The sequence below is a fragment of the Propithecus coquereli genome, unplaced genomic scaffold (assembly GCF_000956105.1).
Source record: "Propithecus coquereli isolate 6110/MARCELLA unplaced genomic scaffold, Pcoq_1.0 Scaffold103, whole genome shotgun sequence".
NCBI lineage: Eukaryota > Metazoa > Chordata > Mammalia > Primates > Indriidae > Propithecus > Propithecus coquereli.
Genome location: NW_012134192.1, coordinates 3,812,055 through 3,831,476, shown reverse-complemented (window position 1 = coordinate 3,831,476; position 19,422 = coordinate 3,812,055). Strand labels below are relative to the sequence as shown.

General features: G+C 42.7%; 1 protein-coding gene across 1 annotated transcript in view; it reads left to right on the top strand.

Moving 5' to 3' along the window:
- LOC105810252 (chromosome unknown open reading frame, human C10orf67) overlaps nt 1-19,422 on the top strand; it is a 134,554-nt gene that overhangs the window by 33,879 nt on the left and 81,253 nt on the right. The window contains exons 5-7 of the mRNA XM_012644191.1: nt 9,772-9,927; nt 16,176-16,323; nt 17,447-17,505. Coding sequence (XP_012499645.1) covers nt 9,772-9,927; nt 16,176-16,323; nt 17,447-17,505 — 363 coding nt within the window. The remainder of the gene's footprint in view (nt 1-9,771; nt 9,928-16,175; nt 16,324-17,446; nt 17,506-19,422) is intronic.

Sequence of the window (19,422 nt, the reverse complement as noted above, 5' to 3'; positions counted from 1 at the left end):
CTTCCATAAAGACATATTTTATACTTACAGCTAATTGCACACTGATTGCATATGTCTTTCCATAGCACTTAACACATTTGTGATTAATAATGTAATTGCTTAAGTGTCCCTGTTCCGTGCCAGACCGTACGCCTTGTGAGGGAAGGGATGTCGTCCGCCTTCCTGCCGTGGCACAGCCCCTTTGCACTGTGCCTGGTGCATAGATAACAACCAGCTACTAACTGCTAAATGCATGAACGGTTACCTATACCTGTGGTAGACAGTGGCACTGCTTGCTAAACAGTCATTCTCCCCACTCCTTTTTCTTACTGACAGAGGCTTTTCCTACTACAGAAGCCAAAATGCTAGATTCTTTTTCTCCCAGGTTCCTTCTCAGCTATGACGCAGGCCTGGGCAAAGTCCGGTCCCTGACCAATGAGACCTGAGGGTGAGTTGGCTGTGAGGTTTTGCGGGGAGGTTACTCTTCCTAATTAAAAGGGACTCATGGGTGGAAACATCTTTCTTTTTCTTTGCTTGACATCGTTATATCTCCTTCTGATTCTTGGAATCGCTGTAGCTCACTGGAACCAAGAACTGAGATGCTCTGGGTGTGCTCAGATGACAACATGGAAAGAGAGAGAGCAGGAGGATCCCTGGTGACATCATGAGCAATAAAGTAACCCTGGACTTGCCCTACCTCTTGCCGGTTTATTCATGAGATAATAACCACTCAGTGTTCAGGCCACTGTTAGTTGGCTGTTAGTTACTCACAGGTAAAAACATCCCAGAGGATTGCTCTGTCAGCAGTCTTTGTGCCAAATCGTGCTTCCAAAGTTGGCCTTGACTCCATCTCCCACTCACCTGCTCTTCTGCAATGTTGCCTTGCTTCTCTCTGATCAAGAGGTGGAGTCTAATTCCCCTCCCTTGACTCAAGGGTGGCCTTAGTGACTCGCTTATAAGCACAGAATGTGGAGGAAGGGAAGCCACGCAACTTCCAAGTCTGGGTCAAAAGAAACCTTGCAGCTTCATCCTTACACTCCTGGAATGTTTGCTCTTTGGGGCCCATTCCAGGGCAGTGGGGTGGGAGTGGGTGCAGGGCTCCACATGGTTACTTCTAGTTCATTCTTACACTGGAAGGCTGGCCCTTTGATGTCCCAACTTTAATAGGTGGTCTCCCATTATGTAGAATCACCGCTCTGAGGAGGACCTAGGAGAAGAGACCTTCTTCCCTCTGCCCTGTACCGAGCTGCAAGCCAAAGCTCAAATTTATCCAGTTTAGCAATGCCCTGAAAACGAGGCCAGCTCAGTGCCGCTCATACTTCTCTAGGTTTCTGCATTTACTTAATCTTGGTCTAAGTATTCCATACTTTCTTGTCAGCTCCTAGATGCATTTAGTTTCACATAGCTCATAGATACATTTAGTCTATCTTATCCAGAATTCTTTTTGTTTCCGTGGGAGGGTAAGTCAGAATTATATGATTTTTAAAAACAGGCTTTTATAGTCCTTTGTGTCTTTGGCAATCTCTAGGACACTAATGTATTTCTTTTTTTTTTAATTTTTTTTTGAGACAGAGTCTTACTCTGTTGCCCTGGCTAGAGTGAGTGCTGTGGCGTTAGCCTAGCTCACAGCAACCTCAAACTCCTGGGCTCAAGCGATCCTTCTGCCTCAGCCTCCCGAGTAGCTGGGACTACAGGCATGCGCCACCATGCCCGACTAATTTTTTTCTGTATATTTTTAGTTGTCCAGATAATTTCTTTCTATTTTTTTAGTAGAGACGGGGTCTCGCTCTTGCTCAGGCTGGTCTCGAACTCCTGAGCTCAACCTGCCAGCCTCGGCCTCCCAGAGTGCTAGGATTACAGGTGTGAGCCACCGCGCCCAGCCATTATGTATTTCTAATGTGAATCAAATGTTCAAAAAATATGGCTGAATAATGAATATCACTCTTTATATATACTTTTTATACTTCTAGGAGCAGAAAGTCATGAAAGGATTAAATTCTTCATATTTATCAGTTTTTCATAAACACGTGCTGGCTAAATATGCCTAACCAACGGTGTATTAATTGTGGTTAGTTGCCTTATCTAATGAAAAAATTGTTTATATTAAATTAAATTAAAGTCATTATTTGAATCTTTCCTTTGGCTTGTTGGCATGGCTTTGACCCATGACCTCAGACAGCCTTCCTAATCCTGACCACCCAGTTTGTCAAGGCTAAGTCATAAGAAAGAACAGAAGAGAGTTGAAGATACAACCCGAGGACTGTATGTACTATTGGTAGGGAAGACAGCGTAAATGACTCTCTGGTGCCCTCTGGAGACCAGTTAAGGACACAAGCACCTCCACATTTTTTTTTTCAGCTACGGAGCAAGTTTCTAAATCTATTTAATTTTTGCTTATAACTAATAAAATACAGCAAAGGTAGAGGGCTGTAGGCGATTTATGTTCCATAAGAGTGTAGCATCTTTCTTGCTAGAGTCTCTCTCTCCTCTGTTGGCTGGGAGGAAGCAAGAGGCTATGTTGGAAGACACCACGTAGCAAAGAACAGAGGGCAGCCTCTGGCTCAGCAAGAAACTGAAGCCCCAAGTCTTGTAGCTGCAAGAACGTGAACTCTTCCAACAGCCTGCGTGAGCTTGGAAGCAGATCCTTTCCCAGTTGAGCCTCAGATGAGACCACGGCCCTGAACGACACCTTAATTACAGCCTTGTAGGACCCTGAGCAGAAGTCCCACCTAAGCTGCACGTGAATTCCTGACCCACAGAAACTGTGAGATAATAAAGGTGTGTGTTTTAAGCCACTGCAAGTATGGGAAAACTGTTACTCAGCAATAAATAACAAATTTGCCATGCATATTCAGTGAGCCATCAAATCCTGCCCGTTTTTACCTCCTAAATCCATCTCCCGTTTTCTTGCCTCTGAACTCGTTCAGGCCGTCAGCGTCACTTGCCTGGCCTGTGGCTGTTGCCTTCTCATCCCTTCTGGACTTTAGTAAGTCCATCATCTGCCCAGTTATCTGAGCTGTCTTTCGAAACACAAGTCCGATCACATCCTATCCCGGTTTAAATCCTTTAGTGTTTCCTTCATACCTGTAGGATAAAGTTCAAGCCCTTTAGGAGGGCACAGAAGGCCCTTACACGTCTATCTCTTTCCATTTCTTGACTAAAAATTTTACTGGCCAGCAATGCTAAGCGGTCACCTGCTTCCCTCTGCACACCTAAACTTGTTAATTGCCTCCCTGGGATTTTCACATGCTGTTCCTCCTGGCTCCTTCTCTCTGAATAATGGTCATGCTGAACTGTATCACATGTACTCATTTTGTATTGATCCTTCTCTAGACTGTCGCTGTGGAGGAGGGACTGAGTCTTATTTATCTCTGCACTCTTCTCCCAGCAGAGAGCCTGGCACATAATAGAACTCGATTGTTGACTCATCTATCCATCGTCTGAGTTTGTAGCAGAGACAGAAGCAGTGCTTGCACTTGAGTTGTTCATAATCCAGTGATCAAGACAGATAAGAAACTCACAGTTACAGTCCACGTCAGAGGTTTGCACCTGATGGTTACCCAATTCTTCCTGACAGTTTGGGAGAATAGTTAAGGAAGACTTTCGAGAGAAGGTGATTCCTGTGCTGAGCCTTGGAGGATGATTAATGTTTGGGGAAGAAAGGAGGAAGACAGAGAATGTGGCCTATTTGACAGCAGGGAGGCATTACGATGCACGGCACAGTCAGAGAACTGAAATGCTTTGATACAGCTGGAAGACAGAAGATCTGCAGAAAGTGGCAAGAGGTGAAACAGGAAAGTTAAGCTAAGGCATTTATATTTTATCTCAAAGACATCAGAGAATCATTATAGAATTGCAAGCAGTTTTAAAACTTTTTTTTTGTAGAGATGGAGTCTCACTGTTGAGCAGGCTGGTCTTGAACTCCTGGCCTCGAGCGATCCTCCCTCCTTGGCCTCCCAAAATGCTGGGATTACACGTGTCAGCCACCATGCCTGGCCCCCAAACAGTTTTAATGACATGCTTAGATTTGCAACTTTGAAAGATAGAAATTATTGGGGTGTTTATGAGACTCGATAAATGATACCCTACTTCCCCACAGAAGTTCTAGACAGGTTGAAAATAAAGTTAAGAAGATGTCGGATGGAGGTCACCTGTTTGCCTGATAAAACAGGTACTGGAGAAGGTGGCAGGTCACGTGACGTTAAACCCCAGAATCGGGCAGCGTTAACCCCGCTCACAGGCAGCAGTGGGCACAGGCAGTCCCCTCCTGCCAGGGCAGACGTGTGCTCCTGCAGCACTTGCCCCAGAGAAAAAGCGGGGAAGGGAAGGGTTTGGCCAATGTATGACCCAACGTCTTCTTTCAAGGTGAATAATTCCAAGGTGAATAATTGCATGGAGAGAAGTCAAGAATGTTGCACTAAAGGATGTCACTCACATGGGAAGAAGCAATACTCAATGGATTTTTCATCTTCTCTTAACACATTGAACTTAACCATTTAGCCTGTGATCAACCACGGGTGTGTCTGCACCCTGGCGCAGAGGAGATCGTCCCATCTGTCAGGAAAGCCCTGCTACCACCTTCATGATGCAGCCCCCAAACCAACCACTGCTTCTCTGGGGGCCCTGAGTCCAGCGGCGCCCCAGAAGACTGCATTGCGTTAGAAGGGTGCATTGTTTTATTTACATTTAACTCCAAGGTCACTATGATAGTTAATTTTCAGGGTCAACTTGACTGGATTAATGGATACCCAGATAGTTGGTAAAGCATCACGACTGACCCTTGAACAACACAGTTTGAATCGTGTAGGTCCACTTACATGTGGATTTTTCTTCTGCCTCTGCCACTCCTGAGACAGCAAGACCAACCCCTCCTCTTCCTCCTCCTCCTCCTCAGCCTGCTCAACATGAAGATGACGAGAGTGAAGACCTTTAGGATGATCCGCTTCCACTTAATGAATAGTTAATATATTTTCTCTTTCTTATGATTTTCTTAACAACATTTTCTTCTCTAGCTTACTTTATTGTAAGAATATAGTATATAATGCATGTAACATACAAAATATGTGTTAATTGACTGTTTATGTTATCGGTAAGGCTTCTAATCAACAGTCGGCTACTAGTAGTTAAGTTTTGGGGGAGTCAAAAGTTACGTGTGTATTTTTGACTGTGGGTTTGGCACCCCTAACCCCCACCCAAGGGTCAACTGTATCTCTGGGTATGTCTGGGAGGGTGTTTCTGGAAGAGATCAACATTATAATCAGTGAACTGAGTAAGAAAGTTCCACCCTCATCCAATGAGGGCAGACACTGTGCAATCAGCTGAGGATTTGGATAGAACAAAAAAGCAAAGGAAAAGCAAATTTTCTCTCGCTCTCTACTGGGGCTTGTACATCCATCTTCTTCTACCCTTGGACATCAGGACTCCAGGTTCTGCAGCCTTTGGACTCTGAGATTTGCATCAATGGCCCCCCTGGTTCTCAGGCCATCAGCCTTGGACCAAGCCATGCTAGTGGCTCCCCTGGGTCTCTGCCTTGCAGATGGCACCTCATGGGACTTCTCAGCCTTCACGATCACGTGAGCCAATTCCCCTAATAAGCCACCTCTTATATATCTGTCTATATCTGTATTTATATCCATATCCTACTGGTTCTGTTTCTCTGGAGAACCCTAATAACAATCACTTTGTACCCAATACTGAGAATTGACTTCCTAGTCTGTTCTCATCCAGGTCATGCCCAGTAGTGCTGTCCAATATCTTCTATCAAGAGGTTTCGCACGTGAGATCAAATGGCATTATAAAATTACTCTACTAATAAAAAGCTAATGACACAGTCATGCCCCAAGTTTGAATATAAACCCTTTTCTACTTTCAAATGCCAAAGAGGAAATGAAGGTGCAAATATTAATTTTTCTTGCAAGAGCAAAGGAAAGTCCAAAATAACATTTTCTTGTGTTTGTGAATTAAAAGATCAAAGACACGTTCCTACCTCCCTTCCCTTCCCATTCCCCTGCGTCACAGCCAAGCGCCCAGTGGTGCAGTGTGGTCAGGAGATGGGCTGCAGAAAGGCAGGATGAACAAATGTGCAGTGCACTGCGCATAATGAGAGTGTTTTCTTACTGCCGTAGAAGGGGCTGTATTATGGAAAGGAGACAGGCCATGATAAACACTGTGGTGTTAGGTTGGAATTGGAGGTATTGATATGACCTTATCATCGTTAGAGACAGCTACTGTATTAATCAGAGTTCTCCAGAGAAACAGAGCCAATGGTGGGGGCAGAGAGAGAGAGAGAGAGAGAGAGAGAGAGAAAGGGAGGGGAGGGGATGGGAGATATTTTAAATTGGCTTATGCAATTGTGGGTGGTGGCAAGTCCAAAATTTGCAGTGCAGGCCAGCAGCTGGGACCCAGGAAAGAGGTGATGTTACAGCCTCAGTCTGAAGGCCATCTGTTGGCAGAATTTCTTCTTCCTTGGGGGTTCTCAGTCTTTTTCTCCAAAGGCCTTCAATTGATCGGGTGAGACCCACCCACATAGTGGAGGTACGAGGGTCATCTGCGTTACTCAAAGTCTACAATTTAAATGTTAATCTCATCTGAAAAATACCAGCAGCGTCTAGACTGACATTGGGCCAAATATCTGGCCACCATGCCTAGCTAAGTTGACACGGAAAATTAATCATCACAGATATAGGTAGAGATGTGTGAATATATAGGTGTGTGTGTATGTATGTGCCTACATATGTTTATATATTTTCTAATTCTGTCTGTGGAGAGGGCACGGAGGCGATGACCCCCTATGGCAATGAGCACACCTAGCATTGAGTTCTTAGTTTTTAAATGCCATCTACACTCAGAGAAACCAGGGCTTTTTTGGAGAAATGGACAACTCCAGGGCTGTGGCAGGGAAAATGGAAGAAGAACCTGTAATATTTTGTTGTAACAGAAGCAAGGAAATGCTTAAAAAATGATGAGGACATGTCAGAAGGACACGCAAGTCAGCTTATAGGGGAGTCCTTCCCTGGGCAATTTGGAAAAATCCATGCATCAAAAGAAATAATGATAATTATGAATTGTAACGATTTTAGTAGGAATCCCTGAGTTCACACTGTTATAAGTGAATAAATGAATGAATAAATAAATATAAGAGAAGGGAAAGGTTTATCTTATAGAAGTACTAAAATATCACCCTGCAAAATACATATCAATACTTTGTAAATATATATTAATTAAGGATACATATTAATACTTGAGTGTAAATATGTATTAATGAATAATATGTATTAATTAATAAGTATAAGTACTTATTAATTAACTTTACAGTGGAGAAACCTGATACTGACACCATCTTAATGAAATGCTAATATTACCACCAGTAATAAGACAAATCAACAAATCTGGTGCCTTCTGATAGGATAGCACCGAGAAAACTACAGAATCACTTTTTGGCAATAATATTGATATGTAATTTCTATACCAAACATCATAGTAGTTTCACAAGCATTAATATAACAATAAATATGTGCAGGGCACTATTCTAAGCACTTTACAGGTATTTAACTCATTTATTCCTTGTATTATTGTTATTCACATTTGATAGACATAGACACCAAAACACAGACAGGTTAAGCAGCTTGCCCAACGTCACACAGCTATCAAATGGCAGAGGTATTAATAACATTCAAACCGAGGTATTTGGGCTTCAGAGTCCATGCTCTTGGGTTGGCTTTTGAAGTAAGCAGTTGATGTGCTTCCCACCCAACACTGCCACGGTTAAATCTAAATGCTCACAGAATAATATTTCCGTGGTTTAAATATTGCATACCAGCTGAACCTTAATGAGAGAGATGCTACCAAATGTGGAAATTTTATTTTAGAAAGTTAATGAGACAATTGAAATTCCAAAAGCATCCTCCTTGAACAGCAGGAGCTACGTAGACAGTGCTGCTGAGCCCGGGGCTGGAATCTCAAACTCTGGTATTTGATGGGGTGACTTGGGCAGCCTGGTGGGACCGTGTCACACTCAGGGCCTAAGACCTGGGTGCCAGTTGCCCCGTCAACTTGAATTGTCAGAAGGAAACTCCATGAAGGAGAGGGGGTTGCATGAGTAGGTTGGGATTTAAACTAGACATGCAGTACGTTTTTTAGGAAACCACCCTAGGATAGGATGTTAAAATGGGAATCTGAGCTCTCTGTGTCATCTGGAGCCCGAAAGGTAGACAGCAAAATGCTGTTGAAAAGTGAGGTGCTAGCAGAGCATTCTATGCAGAATGTTCTGGAATTTTGTGGAACAGCTTAACTGGCTAGTATAATATTAGCCCATCGCCCACCCCGAGGAAATGCAAGAGATGTCTTAAATTTGGGAGTGGATGAACCTGATCAGGGGGGCTATTTTGGAAAGAACAGTCAGTATCTCTAAACAGGAGAGAGGAAGGGAGTATTTCTCCCTCAGGTCAAGCAAGAGTGGAGTCGTGAACCACTTGGAGAGCTTGACAGGTGTCCCTGGGTCTGAGGAACGTGAGGATGGGACTTGCCAGAAAAAAATCTGAGGATGAAAGGAGAGGCCTGCTGACAAGGCCCACCTGGAGAGGGGACAGGACCCCCCACAGAAGGGCAGATGCTGGGCCAGAGGCCAGAGAGGCACTGCCCCCGTGGAGGGCTCTGCCAGGAACCAAAGCAGCAGGTCACTGCCTGTCAGTTGACACTTGTGTCTGTCACTTAGTTTTTCTCCCTCTCCCCTGCACCTGACCCTTGGAGGATCTCAAATTGTAGGAATGAAAGGAAGTTGAGTGGGCTGGAGATGGGTCATAGGGCTGCTTCAGGATCTGCCATCAGACTGAGGTCAGCAGGCCTGTCCCCAGAGGCGTGGACGGGCATGTGTCCTGGTGGGTCTCTGGGTGGGCAGGGCTGCTCCTGGACTGAGGCTGGGCAGGGATGGAGCTGGGTTGCAGGGCCACCTGCAGTCGGATTGAGGTCAGTGGGCCTGCCTATGAGGGCATGGACCGGCATACCTTTGGGCAGGCCCCTGAGTGGGCAAAACGGCACTCAGACCACAGTCGAGAGGGCCTGAGGCCAAGTGACACGGCCATTGCAAGATCTGCTGTGGAACTGAGGTCACCAAGCCTTGCTCCAAGGGCGTGGATGGGCATGACTGCCGGTGGATTCCTGAGCAGGCAGGACTGCTCTCAGACTGCAGCTGAGGGGGCCTCGGCTGGGTTACAGGGCCACTTCAGGGTCCACAGGTGTCACCAGAAGCACAAGTGAATGCGACTCCTCCTGGGTTTCTTGGTGGATTGTTCTAGTGATAGGATCAAGGCCAGAGAGGGTTGTAGCCAAGTTCACAGAAGAATGAGGCCATTTCTGGGTCTGTAAGTGGGACCACAGTGAGTGAGCCCGCCCTTCCAAACGGTCTTGGGCTCCACCAAGGTTTTGCAATGTCCTGCCTGGGTCCCAAAGCTCCCACAAAGGCACTCTTGTTCATAGATGGCAGCCAAATTCTTGTTCCCGTGGAGGAATATACATGAGGCCCCTCGTCCACCATCTGGCTCTCTACTATTATTATTTGTGTGGCTGATACAATTAGAGTAATATAATATGCTGTGTGTTTTATAGCATGATATTGTGCTGTTTCACACGATACCTTAGCGTGTATTTCAGTATAAAGCTGTTTGCTAAAGTCGTGTTCAGCCTACAAAAATAACCAACTTCATAAAGCAGCAGCTTAAATAAAACACAAAATGGTCCATGGTGGTGCCAGCTTAGCGTCTAATTTTAAATGCTGCTTCTCCTCCCCACCCTCAGCAATTCTTTGAGGTCGAAGAAGAGGAGATTTCTTTGCAAGATGCAAACACTGTCAAAATGAACATTTTGTCAAGAAAACTGAAAGAAAAAGAAGACATTATTAAGGAATTAGAAGAAGAACTAGACCAATATGAAGAATACGGATTTCCAAAACTTGTAAGTTTTTTGTTATTTCAGAATATTATGGCGGTACAGACGTTTTGGTTACATGAATTACTTTTGAACAGTTTGAGTCAAAGTTGTGTGTCCATCACCCCGAGAGTGTGCATTGTACCTATTAGGTGTGAATTTACCCATCCTCTCCTCCCCCCTCCAAAATTCGTAAGTTTTAAGGCAAAGTATAATTAATTTTAATATGTGTAAATAGAGTCAGAAGTAGCTAAAAGCTTGGATTAAGAATAAATGAAACCCAACTGATGTGTCTTGGGCACCTCTCTGTGATATAAGCCAGTCCAACACTTTTCTGCTCAGTGGCCTTTTCTGGAAAACCTATAATAATATGAATAGGAGTGATGTGACTGTTCTCAGCTTTTATTTATAATGGAAATCAAATAACCAGCCTCCCACTGCAAAACATTTCCTACTCTGGAAGAGGTCGTCAATGAGTTTTTGTTGTAATGCTGAAAACTCCCATCCTTTCTTCGGTCAAGGTAGTTTGAAAGACACAAAGCTCATCTTTCTAAGTCGTAGCTTTCAGGAAGCCAACTTGGAACAGAATGACCTTTGAGTAAAAATGTCAAGAAGGAAAATCTCAGTGTTTTCCTCCTTGGTTCTCCCAGTTGCAGTGGGAGCCGGGAGCTGCTGTACTGCTCAGACCAAAGCATGGACAGGAGCAAGAAGGCAGAAAGGAGAGCCTAAGCTCCTGCCAAGGAGGAGAATTTTAAGGGCTCTGGAAAACGTGGATCCCGAGAGTGAATTCATTGCCATCTCTCATGTCAGCTCTGAGCCACCAACTGTCTCAGGACCAATCACGGTCCAGAGCCAGAGAGGGTTTCATTATTAGGTTCTAAGAGCAGGAAGCTAATCATTTGATTAGGAAAGGCTAACAGAGATGCCAGAACCCGGAAGGAATACAAATCTATTGAATACCAACTAACAGCTACCAGATGCTTCACCAGTGGTATCTCTTCTCGTTCACACGGCTCACCTCACCTGTAGGCGAGGAAGCAGAAACAGGGTGGTTAAGTAACTTCCCCACAGACACACAGCTAGTAAATGGGAAAGATGGCGTGTGAACCAAGGTCCACCTGAATCCAAAGCCCACATATGGAGTGGGGCTTTATGCTCTGTAGCGAGAATTAAAGGTTGTAATGAATCTATGTATGTGAATACATAAAATGTATAGATTGTTATAGTGTATAGATTATGTTATTATGTTTTGTTATAATGTATTAATATTTTAAAACATATAAATATACACACATAGGAATACCAACATGTGCATACATAGGCTCAGGAAAATCTGGGAAGTTATACATGAAAATGTCAACACTGGGAAGAAACACTTGTGAGTTGCTGGTCCCTTTAAGTACAATCTATGATTTGTGTAAATCCCACACTAGTATTCTTATTTAAAACGTCAAGGTTATGAGAGATAATGGATTAAACATAAACCATTCCAAAGGACCTTGTTTACTAATTGGTAAAGCAGTGTTTACTTTGTTAATCTATTAGAATTCTTTATGTTCTAGAAAAAAAAAAACTGAGCACCTTCTAAGCAATGTAATATTGTGTCTTCAGCATAGATCTAATAAAAGTGAATATTAATTCTTTTCATGTGGTTTGATTGTCTTGGAGTAAGAGGCATATCCAATTTTTGCATTTACTTTTTAAAAACTTTCTACATTTACTTTCATTTTTTGGAGAAAATAACTTAATAGAGAAGACTAAAAACCATAATAATTAGCCTTTAATCCTGCCTTGGCCAAAGATACTCCAGTGGAGATGTGCCGAGGCATTTTTGATCCATTCGTTTCCCGTTTGTGAATCGCAGAGTGATACATGCCTAGCTAAGGTAGAGTTATGACAAGGATACTTGCTGTGTGGAATGTGAATTGCTTTGAGTTCTTTGAAGAAAGATTGGTGTATATGTTCTAGTTTTATGAGGCAATGTGCAAGTCCCGATAACCATGTGGTTATGTTCCATAAAATCTACCAGACAGACATCTGGACTGTTGAGGATACCCCAATTTGGTAAGAGAATTCCCTCCACTCTGAAATGTTTATGCCTCTAAGTGTTTTTCTGAACTGGTAACTGGTCCGTCTGGACATTCTGGGGAAGGAATGAAGACGGGCTGTGTGTCTTTGGGAGGAGGCCAGCAAGGGGGAGGCTGCACCCGGCTCATGGGGAGGCAGGCTGTTCTCTGGCTGGCGATGGCATCCACGATACCCTAGTTATTCCACTGTAATTTGCCCCCAACGAGACCACATTAGGACACCACGATTTATGGAAGGAGAGGTCATTCTGATAAACAGGGGATAAGGTTCCTTCCAGGGACCCCAACGAAACACAGGGCTCTGGTCTCCCCTCCTGGTTGAAGGTGATGAAAAAGCACACTAGGGTACATTTCAAGAACACAAACACACATGCCACAGAGCAGATCATGGGTTCTATCAAATAAACTTATAGAAAATACTTCTTTGGTCTTTTTTATTACTGTTAGTTATTATGGGTACATAAGAGTTATATGTCTTTACTCCATGCTGCTTACATTCTAGATGATCTGTTTAATTTGAAATTTCATCTTATACAACTGCCCCCTCTAGTGGTATAAAAACCCCCTTGAGAGGCCAAGTATCGGGAATTAGATTGGAAAGACAGAATTTGGAGAAACAATTAAAAATGTCAAAGTGTCAATGGAAATAACTTGAAGGAACCTGAAATAAACAAGCTTTATTTAGTTTGTCTAAAGTTATCTAGATCATTCTCACTGGTAATCAAATTACATAAATAGTTTTATAGTTAATAAGTACTCATGGTCTCCTGCTCTGAGAAAAAAGTGATAAGAATGTAATAGGAAAAGAAAAGTTTAATAAACAGTTAGTTTAAATTATATTTATGACAGAAGCATCATGCACATGCAGGAGGATCCTCCATGTTGCATTTTCCCAGGAGCAACTAACGTCATTCAAGGGATAAGATTTTCAGGTTTTATTCTGTGGGAAACCAACGTGACTCAGCTGCATGCCATTGTAGTTACCAGCTCTCCCTGCTGTCCGTTGACTCATCCCCTTGAGAATTTATAAAGGCAGTTAGCCCGTCAGAGTGTGTGTGTGTGTGTGTGTGTGTTTGCGCGTGTTTTAATTTCATTTGCAGTTGGCGTTTTGAATAGACTTTTCATTTTTCTTTCTTACCCCAACACGAATGCACCACGCAGCCATCACCCACCCACCCTCCATTGGAGAGCAGATCTGCTTGTTGCCACCAGCTCTGAAACAGAGCTGTCATTCAAGAGTGGCAGCTCTGCAGGGCTGCGCTGCCCCGGTGTGCCACTTTCCTGGTTGTCACTCATTGGGAAAGCACCTGCTCTTCTCCGTGACTGTCTCAAGTCATGGGCATGCATCAGAACCCCAGCCCTCCCCCAGCACCAAATTGAGATGTCCAAGTACCATGCATGGAGCCTGCAGAATGAGACACCAATATTGCATGCGGGACATGGCTGAGACAGCACAGAAACTGCTCTGAACCAGGACTTCTCGGATTTTACTCCTCGTACGAATCACCAGCAGATCTTAAGAGAAGATTCTGACATAGTAAGTCTAGGCTGGGGCCTGAGAAGTCTACATTTCCAGTAAGGTCCCAGGTGCTACTGAGGTTCCTGGTCCACAGACCACACTTTGAAGAACAAGGCTCTCGGTAACACCTGTTTTCAGCAATGATTCTTTCAAGATTTAATTTGGGATTCTGAAACCTGGGGACAGTAATGTCGCATGTCTTATGAATATGCACAATAGCACCTATGCCACCACCTGAAGTCGTAGTTTTCGTAATATGATAGGAAAACTTCGAGCTTGCCAAGTTCCCTTGTAAAGTTTCACCATGATCATGGATCACACACAATCTCTCTTAGAGCATAATGTGGCTTTAAATAGCTACACCCAGTTAACCGCCTTTCAATGATCTCCATCCTTCTTAACCTCGTTTTATTAATGCAATTTATTTCAGAGAAGTCTTGCGGTTTAAACAAGCCAAAACTAGCAGTGTGGGCAGATGGCAGAAGGAACACCACCACAAAACCTGCCACTCAGAGTGTAACAGAGGACCGTAGCAGCCCAGAACCACCCCTTTGTTCATTTTGCTAATGAGTGTCCTCATTGCTGTGGCGTCTGAATAGTTAATTACTTGCAGTTCCCGCAGCTGACAGATGGTGGGGACAGAGCTAAAGGTTAACCTCACGAGAACAGGGGCTGGGGATTGATATGTGTAGGAAAAACCTCAAATTTAATGTGTTTTCCTTGCGTCCTGCTTTCATACAAAGAGATTCTTAGAAAACGTATTTAGGTATTAGCTACTACCACTTGTAAATTTTACACTTCATCTGATTAATTCCAATAGTTCTACTTTAGTTTATGATAATGGGACTTATCGAATCTTCTGTGGATGTTCATATTCTGCCACCGTAAGGAAATGTGTGCTTAAGCCTATTAAGGCCAGTATTGTTTGTTTGTTCATTTGTTTTTAAAAAATCCTTTTAGTCTATAAATGCATTCTGTGATCATCTCAAATTAAACAATGTGGGACAAGAAATTAATGACTGGGATTCTTCCTTTATGAAGGAAACTGTTGTTTATTAACTACTTACTACATTTGTTAGTTCTCATTAGTTAAGAATGAATTGGGCTCAAGTAATTTAAATGAAATGCTCAATCAAAAGCATGAAGATTTGTAATTGAATTTAGTGCAAAATTTAACATCACATTTTAAATATTGTTAACTCTGATGTATATAAATATACCACATATAATTTCATTCACTTATTTCTTAAGTTTATTAACATACTATAAAACATTCCAACCACTTACTTTTCTTTCGAAACATTGTGATCATGGGGAAAACATTTTAATAATTTACTTCCTCATCTCCCTAAAGTTAAATAAAAGTATAGTTCCAAAAGGAAAACACTATATTGAGAAATATGATTTTGTTTTTGAGGGCAGATTTTATTCTTACATACTTGCAATCACGGAATTACTGCAAAAAGAATAAGTTATAGTTCACCTGAAGATTACTTTAAAGTTCAAAAGCATTTTTAGTGTCTATAGTAATTTCAAAGCAAGGCATGTAGAATCTTCTATCTTTGGCATAATAATATAATGACTCTTTAATGTGTTAAGACTGAATAATCAGTTTAATATTTTACCACGATGATGTCTAAAGTTCTGCACCAGCTTCCTCAACTTATTACATTTTAATTTTTTTTTAAAAAAAATGTGAAGCAGTAAAATCTAGACAACCATAAGGGAGTATATTCAGATGTTTTTCAATAGCTTGGAAACAGACAAGAAGAAGAAGAGGAAAAAAAGAGTAGCTGTCCCAATAAGCTTCTATTGCGTACGAAAAAGCCTCTCCCATAATGGACATGGCACGATTTAAACAAAAGACGCACATAATAAAAATGTAAATGAGTTTGCTTTACTAAAACTATAACTTTAAAGTCTTTTGTTGTGAGTTATCCTGAAACCTTCTTACAAGGTAATCACTGTTTGCATAGAGATTTAAACCGAAGTCTTCAATAGCATTAAACGCCTGCACAGTGCCCGGGTGACAGGCATGCAAAGCCATGTTAATGTTCAGAATATGAATTGCCTCTGGGTGGCTCCTCCGCCCGGCAGAAAACCAACTGTGGGGATATCCGTGTGCCTGATGGACTCCATGCGGCTCCCAGCCTGAAAACGTCACCACTTTGACATGTGATGTGCTCCTCCTGACACTGGCAGAGCTGACGCTGGGAAATGCCACAAAGGCAACAAGGCCCCCTCCTTAGCCATGCACTTTGCCACCCCCTGGCGCTGCCCGTCCTGAGCTCCCCCAGCCTGCCTAGTTACAGGCGGACAGCGCTTCAGACACACACAGAGGGACGTGTGGGTGGAGGGGCCCCAGCTGCCTCCCCGGACTCAGCCTCCGTAATGAATTGAACTGCATGATGAGGGCACACAAACAATATGATATGCATTATTCCTGTCAATAAAGTGTCCCCATGTGTTGGGGTCTTTGTACAGAATGTACTGTAGCCTTTCTTCCAGTAAGCTCTATGTAGTCTCCTTCCTTTTTGCTATTCATATTATAAGTGTGTAATAGAATTCAGAAAATTATATGATAGCTCTTCTGTATCTGCATTGTCCTTGCGTCGCATATTTAAACGCCTGGCTCCCTGCTCAGGAATATGCAATTCCCCATCTTTCAGGGCTCTTTGGCCAAAGACACCAGCTCTACAAAGTCAGCCCTACAAAAGGAAAATTTGGAGTACAAAGTGAAAAACGAGAGACTGCTTCAAATCGTTTCAGAGCTGGAGGAGGAAGTCGGATTCAATATAAAAGAAAATTCAGCATTAGGTAACATTTTGGAATCACTCGTGAGAAAAATCTGGACATTGAGCACTTCATAAAATTCATAACTATGTTTGGCTTTGCCAAGCATACGTTTGTTTGGTTGTCTACGTTTAAAACATCAATTTGGTAGCCATTTTTGCTTTTCATTTAAGATAGCATTCCCTGCTTAGGACAGAGGATATAATTATAGTTGTACTCCTAAACCAGGTCATGCTAACTCGGGGTGTTTTTTTCAAGCCAAACGTTGGCCTTTGCAAAAATGTGCTAATCAGTACTCGACTTCACTTAGAAATATTATAAACAGATACAAACTTTTACTGATTTGTTTTATATGTTTAACTGATCATCTAAACTTTGGTAACATTTAAATACTTAAGAACACATATTGGAATATGCTTTGTAGAGAAACAGAGTTAGCCCTGCAGAAAAAAATATGCTACCATGTACTGATTATCTTCAATTTTGGATGCAAAATTTAAATACAAAATTTCATTTGTATACTTTATACCTCTTTTCTTTCATACCAAAAACATTGGTGGAAGTTGCATTTACATCACCCAACTTATGGCCCTTTAAAGTATTGTTTCACTTTGTTATCTTTGGATTTATGTTAATTATGTAATGTTCTTAATCTGCAGTATAAAAAGCAATGAGGAAGCAATAAAAAATGTATAGCAAAACATCCCTAAAATGAGATATATTACAGTATCCCTTGAATATAAAATTGTACCATGCCAGTATGGTTCCATTCTCTTCTGATGTGGTGGGGGAAGGCTTTTGCAGGTTTTGGTAGTTCTTATTGAGTCATAAAGTGCCACCTGCTAAAGCCCTTTATATTGGCTGTGACTAACAGCAAAATGTCCTTTGCTAGTATTGATGAAAAGCTTCTAGCCCTCAGCCACACTTGGATCTTGAACTTACTTCTTCATCCCTATCTGACCAGCCGTCTGAACAGCAGGAAGAAGGCTGTGAATGTCAAGGGCAGTTGTGAAGGTCACAGTCCTGCTAGGACTTGCGTCCACCATGCCTGCCAGTGGCTCACAGTGTGCCCTGAAGCAGGCCGTCTGAATACAGGGGCCATAAGCTTGTAATTTCATGCTTGGCCTCTCTTTCCTTTTGTTTACAGAAGATGAAGTTATAAGTCTGAAAGAGAAGGCCGAAAAGGATCAGAGAACTATTCAAAAGGTACTGTAACATTTTTACATTGATAAATGACTCTTTTAAATGGAACTACCAGCATAATCGGCCAACTAACACTGTGTCCAGAGTGTCTTATGATGCAGAGGAAAGTTGATATATATATTTAATCTCTGCCCACTATTTGGGTAGAGTGACTAGTAATGAATAGGGAATTGGTCTTGAAAACGCATTGATGTCTAGATACTTCTTTTATTCGGGACAACTGAACATCTACCTAGTTGATTATAAGGAACCAAAAAAAATTATAAGATGCTTGGAAGTCCGAGGATGTGCTTGCTATTATAGAAAAAGTTGTATGATGAAGAATGAGCAGTTTTATGTTTGGATCAGATGTTGGTTGATGTTCATTTTTCTATACGTGAATGAACTGGGTTTGTGTTATCTGGTAAATCTTAATATAGAGCGGGGAATTCTTCTGGTATCATGGAAATCAAGATTTCCTAATGCACCTAAGACTGCAGGATCGTAGCAGTTCTTGCCCTCCCGTGCAGGGGAGGTACCTCTGCTTGGTTCTTGCTGAGCCCTGTACTTCCCTGCTGCATCCCCCAAACGCTCGCTGCTGTGGTCGGTCGTGCCTGCCCTACCGTAAGCTCCACGAGGGCAGAGCCTGCACAATCTCAGTCTCTGGTGTATTCCTGGGGCTGAGCACCGTGCCCGACACACTGAAATATACTCTTTGAGTGATGAACAGAATGAGAATGTATTTAGAGCTCATAAAATTGACAGATGAAAAAGCAGATTCACATCCCCAAAGTATTCCTAATAAACCTAAATGTTTCCCAGCAACTGAACTGAGTATCCATTTTGGGGTTAAAATTGATTAAAATGAGACAAAACGAAAAATTCTGTTCCTTAGTCCTGCTGGGCACATTTCGAGAGCTCAGTCAACCCACGCGTGGCCAGGTTTGGTTTTCAGATTTCAGCCAGGTCCGATTTTGTAGTTCGGGATATTCTTAGGTTTTAGAGAAAATTACTTCCAAGAAGTATTTTTTTAATGGGGTCAGAGTCGGGAGATACTTTCTTTGATAACTGAATCCCTCAAAGGTTTTCACAGGGAGGTTTCATGTTCTCAATGCTGCACCTCATTTGCGACGGTGACGATGTCCATCCCATTTAACCTTCTTGGCATCAACCTCTAAGGTTAAGAAGGCAATCTCGGCTTTCTAGTTTCACTTAATAGCCATTACCAGTTTATTTATTTACAATGTTTCTCAAGCTGGTCACTCTCTACTACTCCTGGTAGAAATGAACTGCATGAGCTTTCTACTATCTAGGAAGAGCACAATAACGAATTAAGGCAAAAAAAAAATCTCACTGTTAAGCCCCCAATTGGAAAGAAACATGCCCCCTGAGTGGCTGCTTATACCCTGTGTGAGTTTAAACACGTCAATTAAGTGCTGCCTCCACTTTCTAGATCTGCGCTGCCCAGAGGTAGCCACTGGCCACATGTGGCTATTAGACACTTGAAATTTGGCCAGTACAACTGAGGAACTGAATTTTTAACTGCCCTGAATGGAAAATAAGTTGAAAACGGGCCCAAATCCGGGTAGGCTGACCTCTTGCTATGTATCTGGGCTAAGCACTCTCACTAACGGAATTCAGTAGCGCTTGTGTTTTAATTCCAATCATGGAATAACAGCTGTATCAGTGCCTGTCTTCCAGCTGCTGCCACCACGCAATCCATTCTCATGAATTTCATTCTGGTGGGGACACAGACGGGGACTCAGAGATGGCAGCCGCAGATGTGATTGGGGCAGGACGCAGGGAGGCAGCTTGCTATGGGGGTGCACAGAGGCCACCCAGCCTGGATGGTTAGGGATCAGGGAAGGCCGGAGGAAGGAAGGGCTTAGAGTTGGCCAGGAAAGGGTATCCTAAGAACCACGCGAAAGGGGTGGCAGAGGA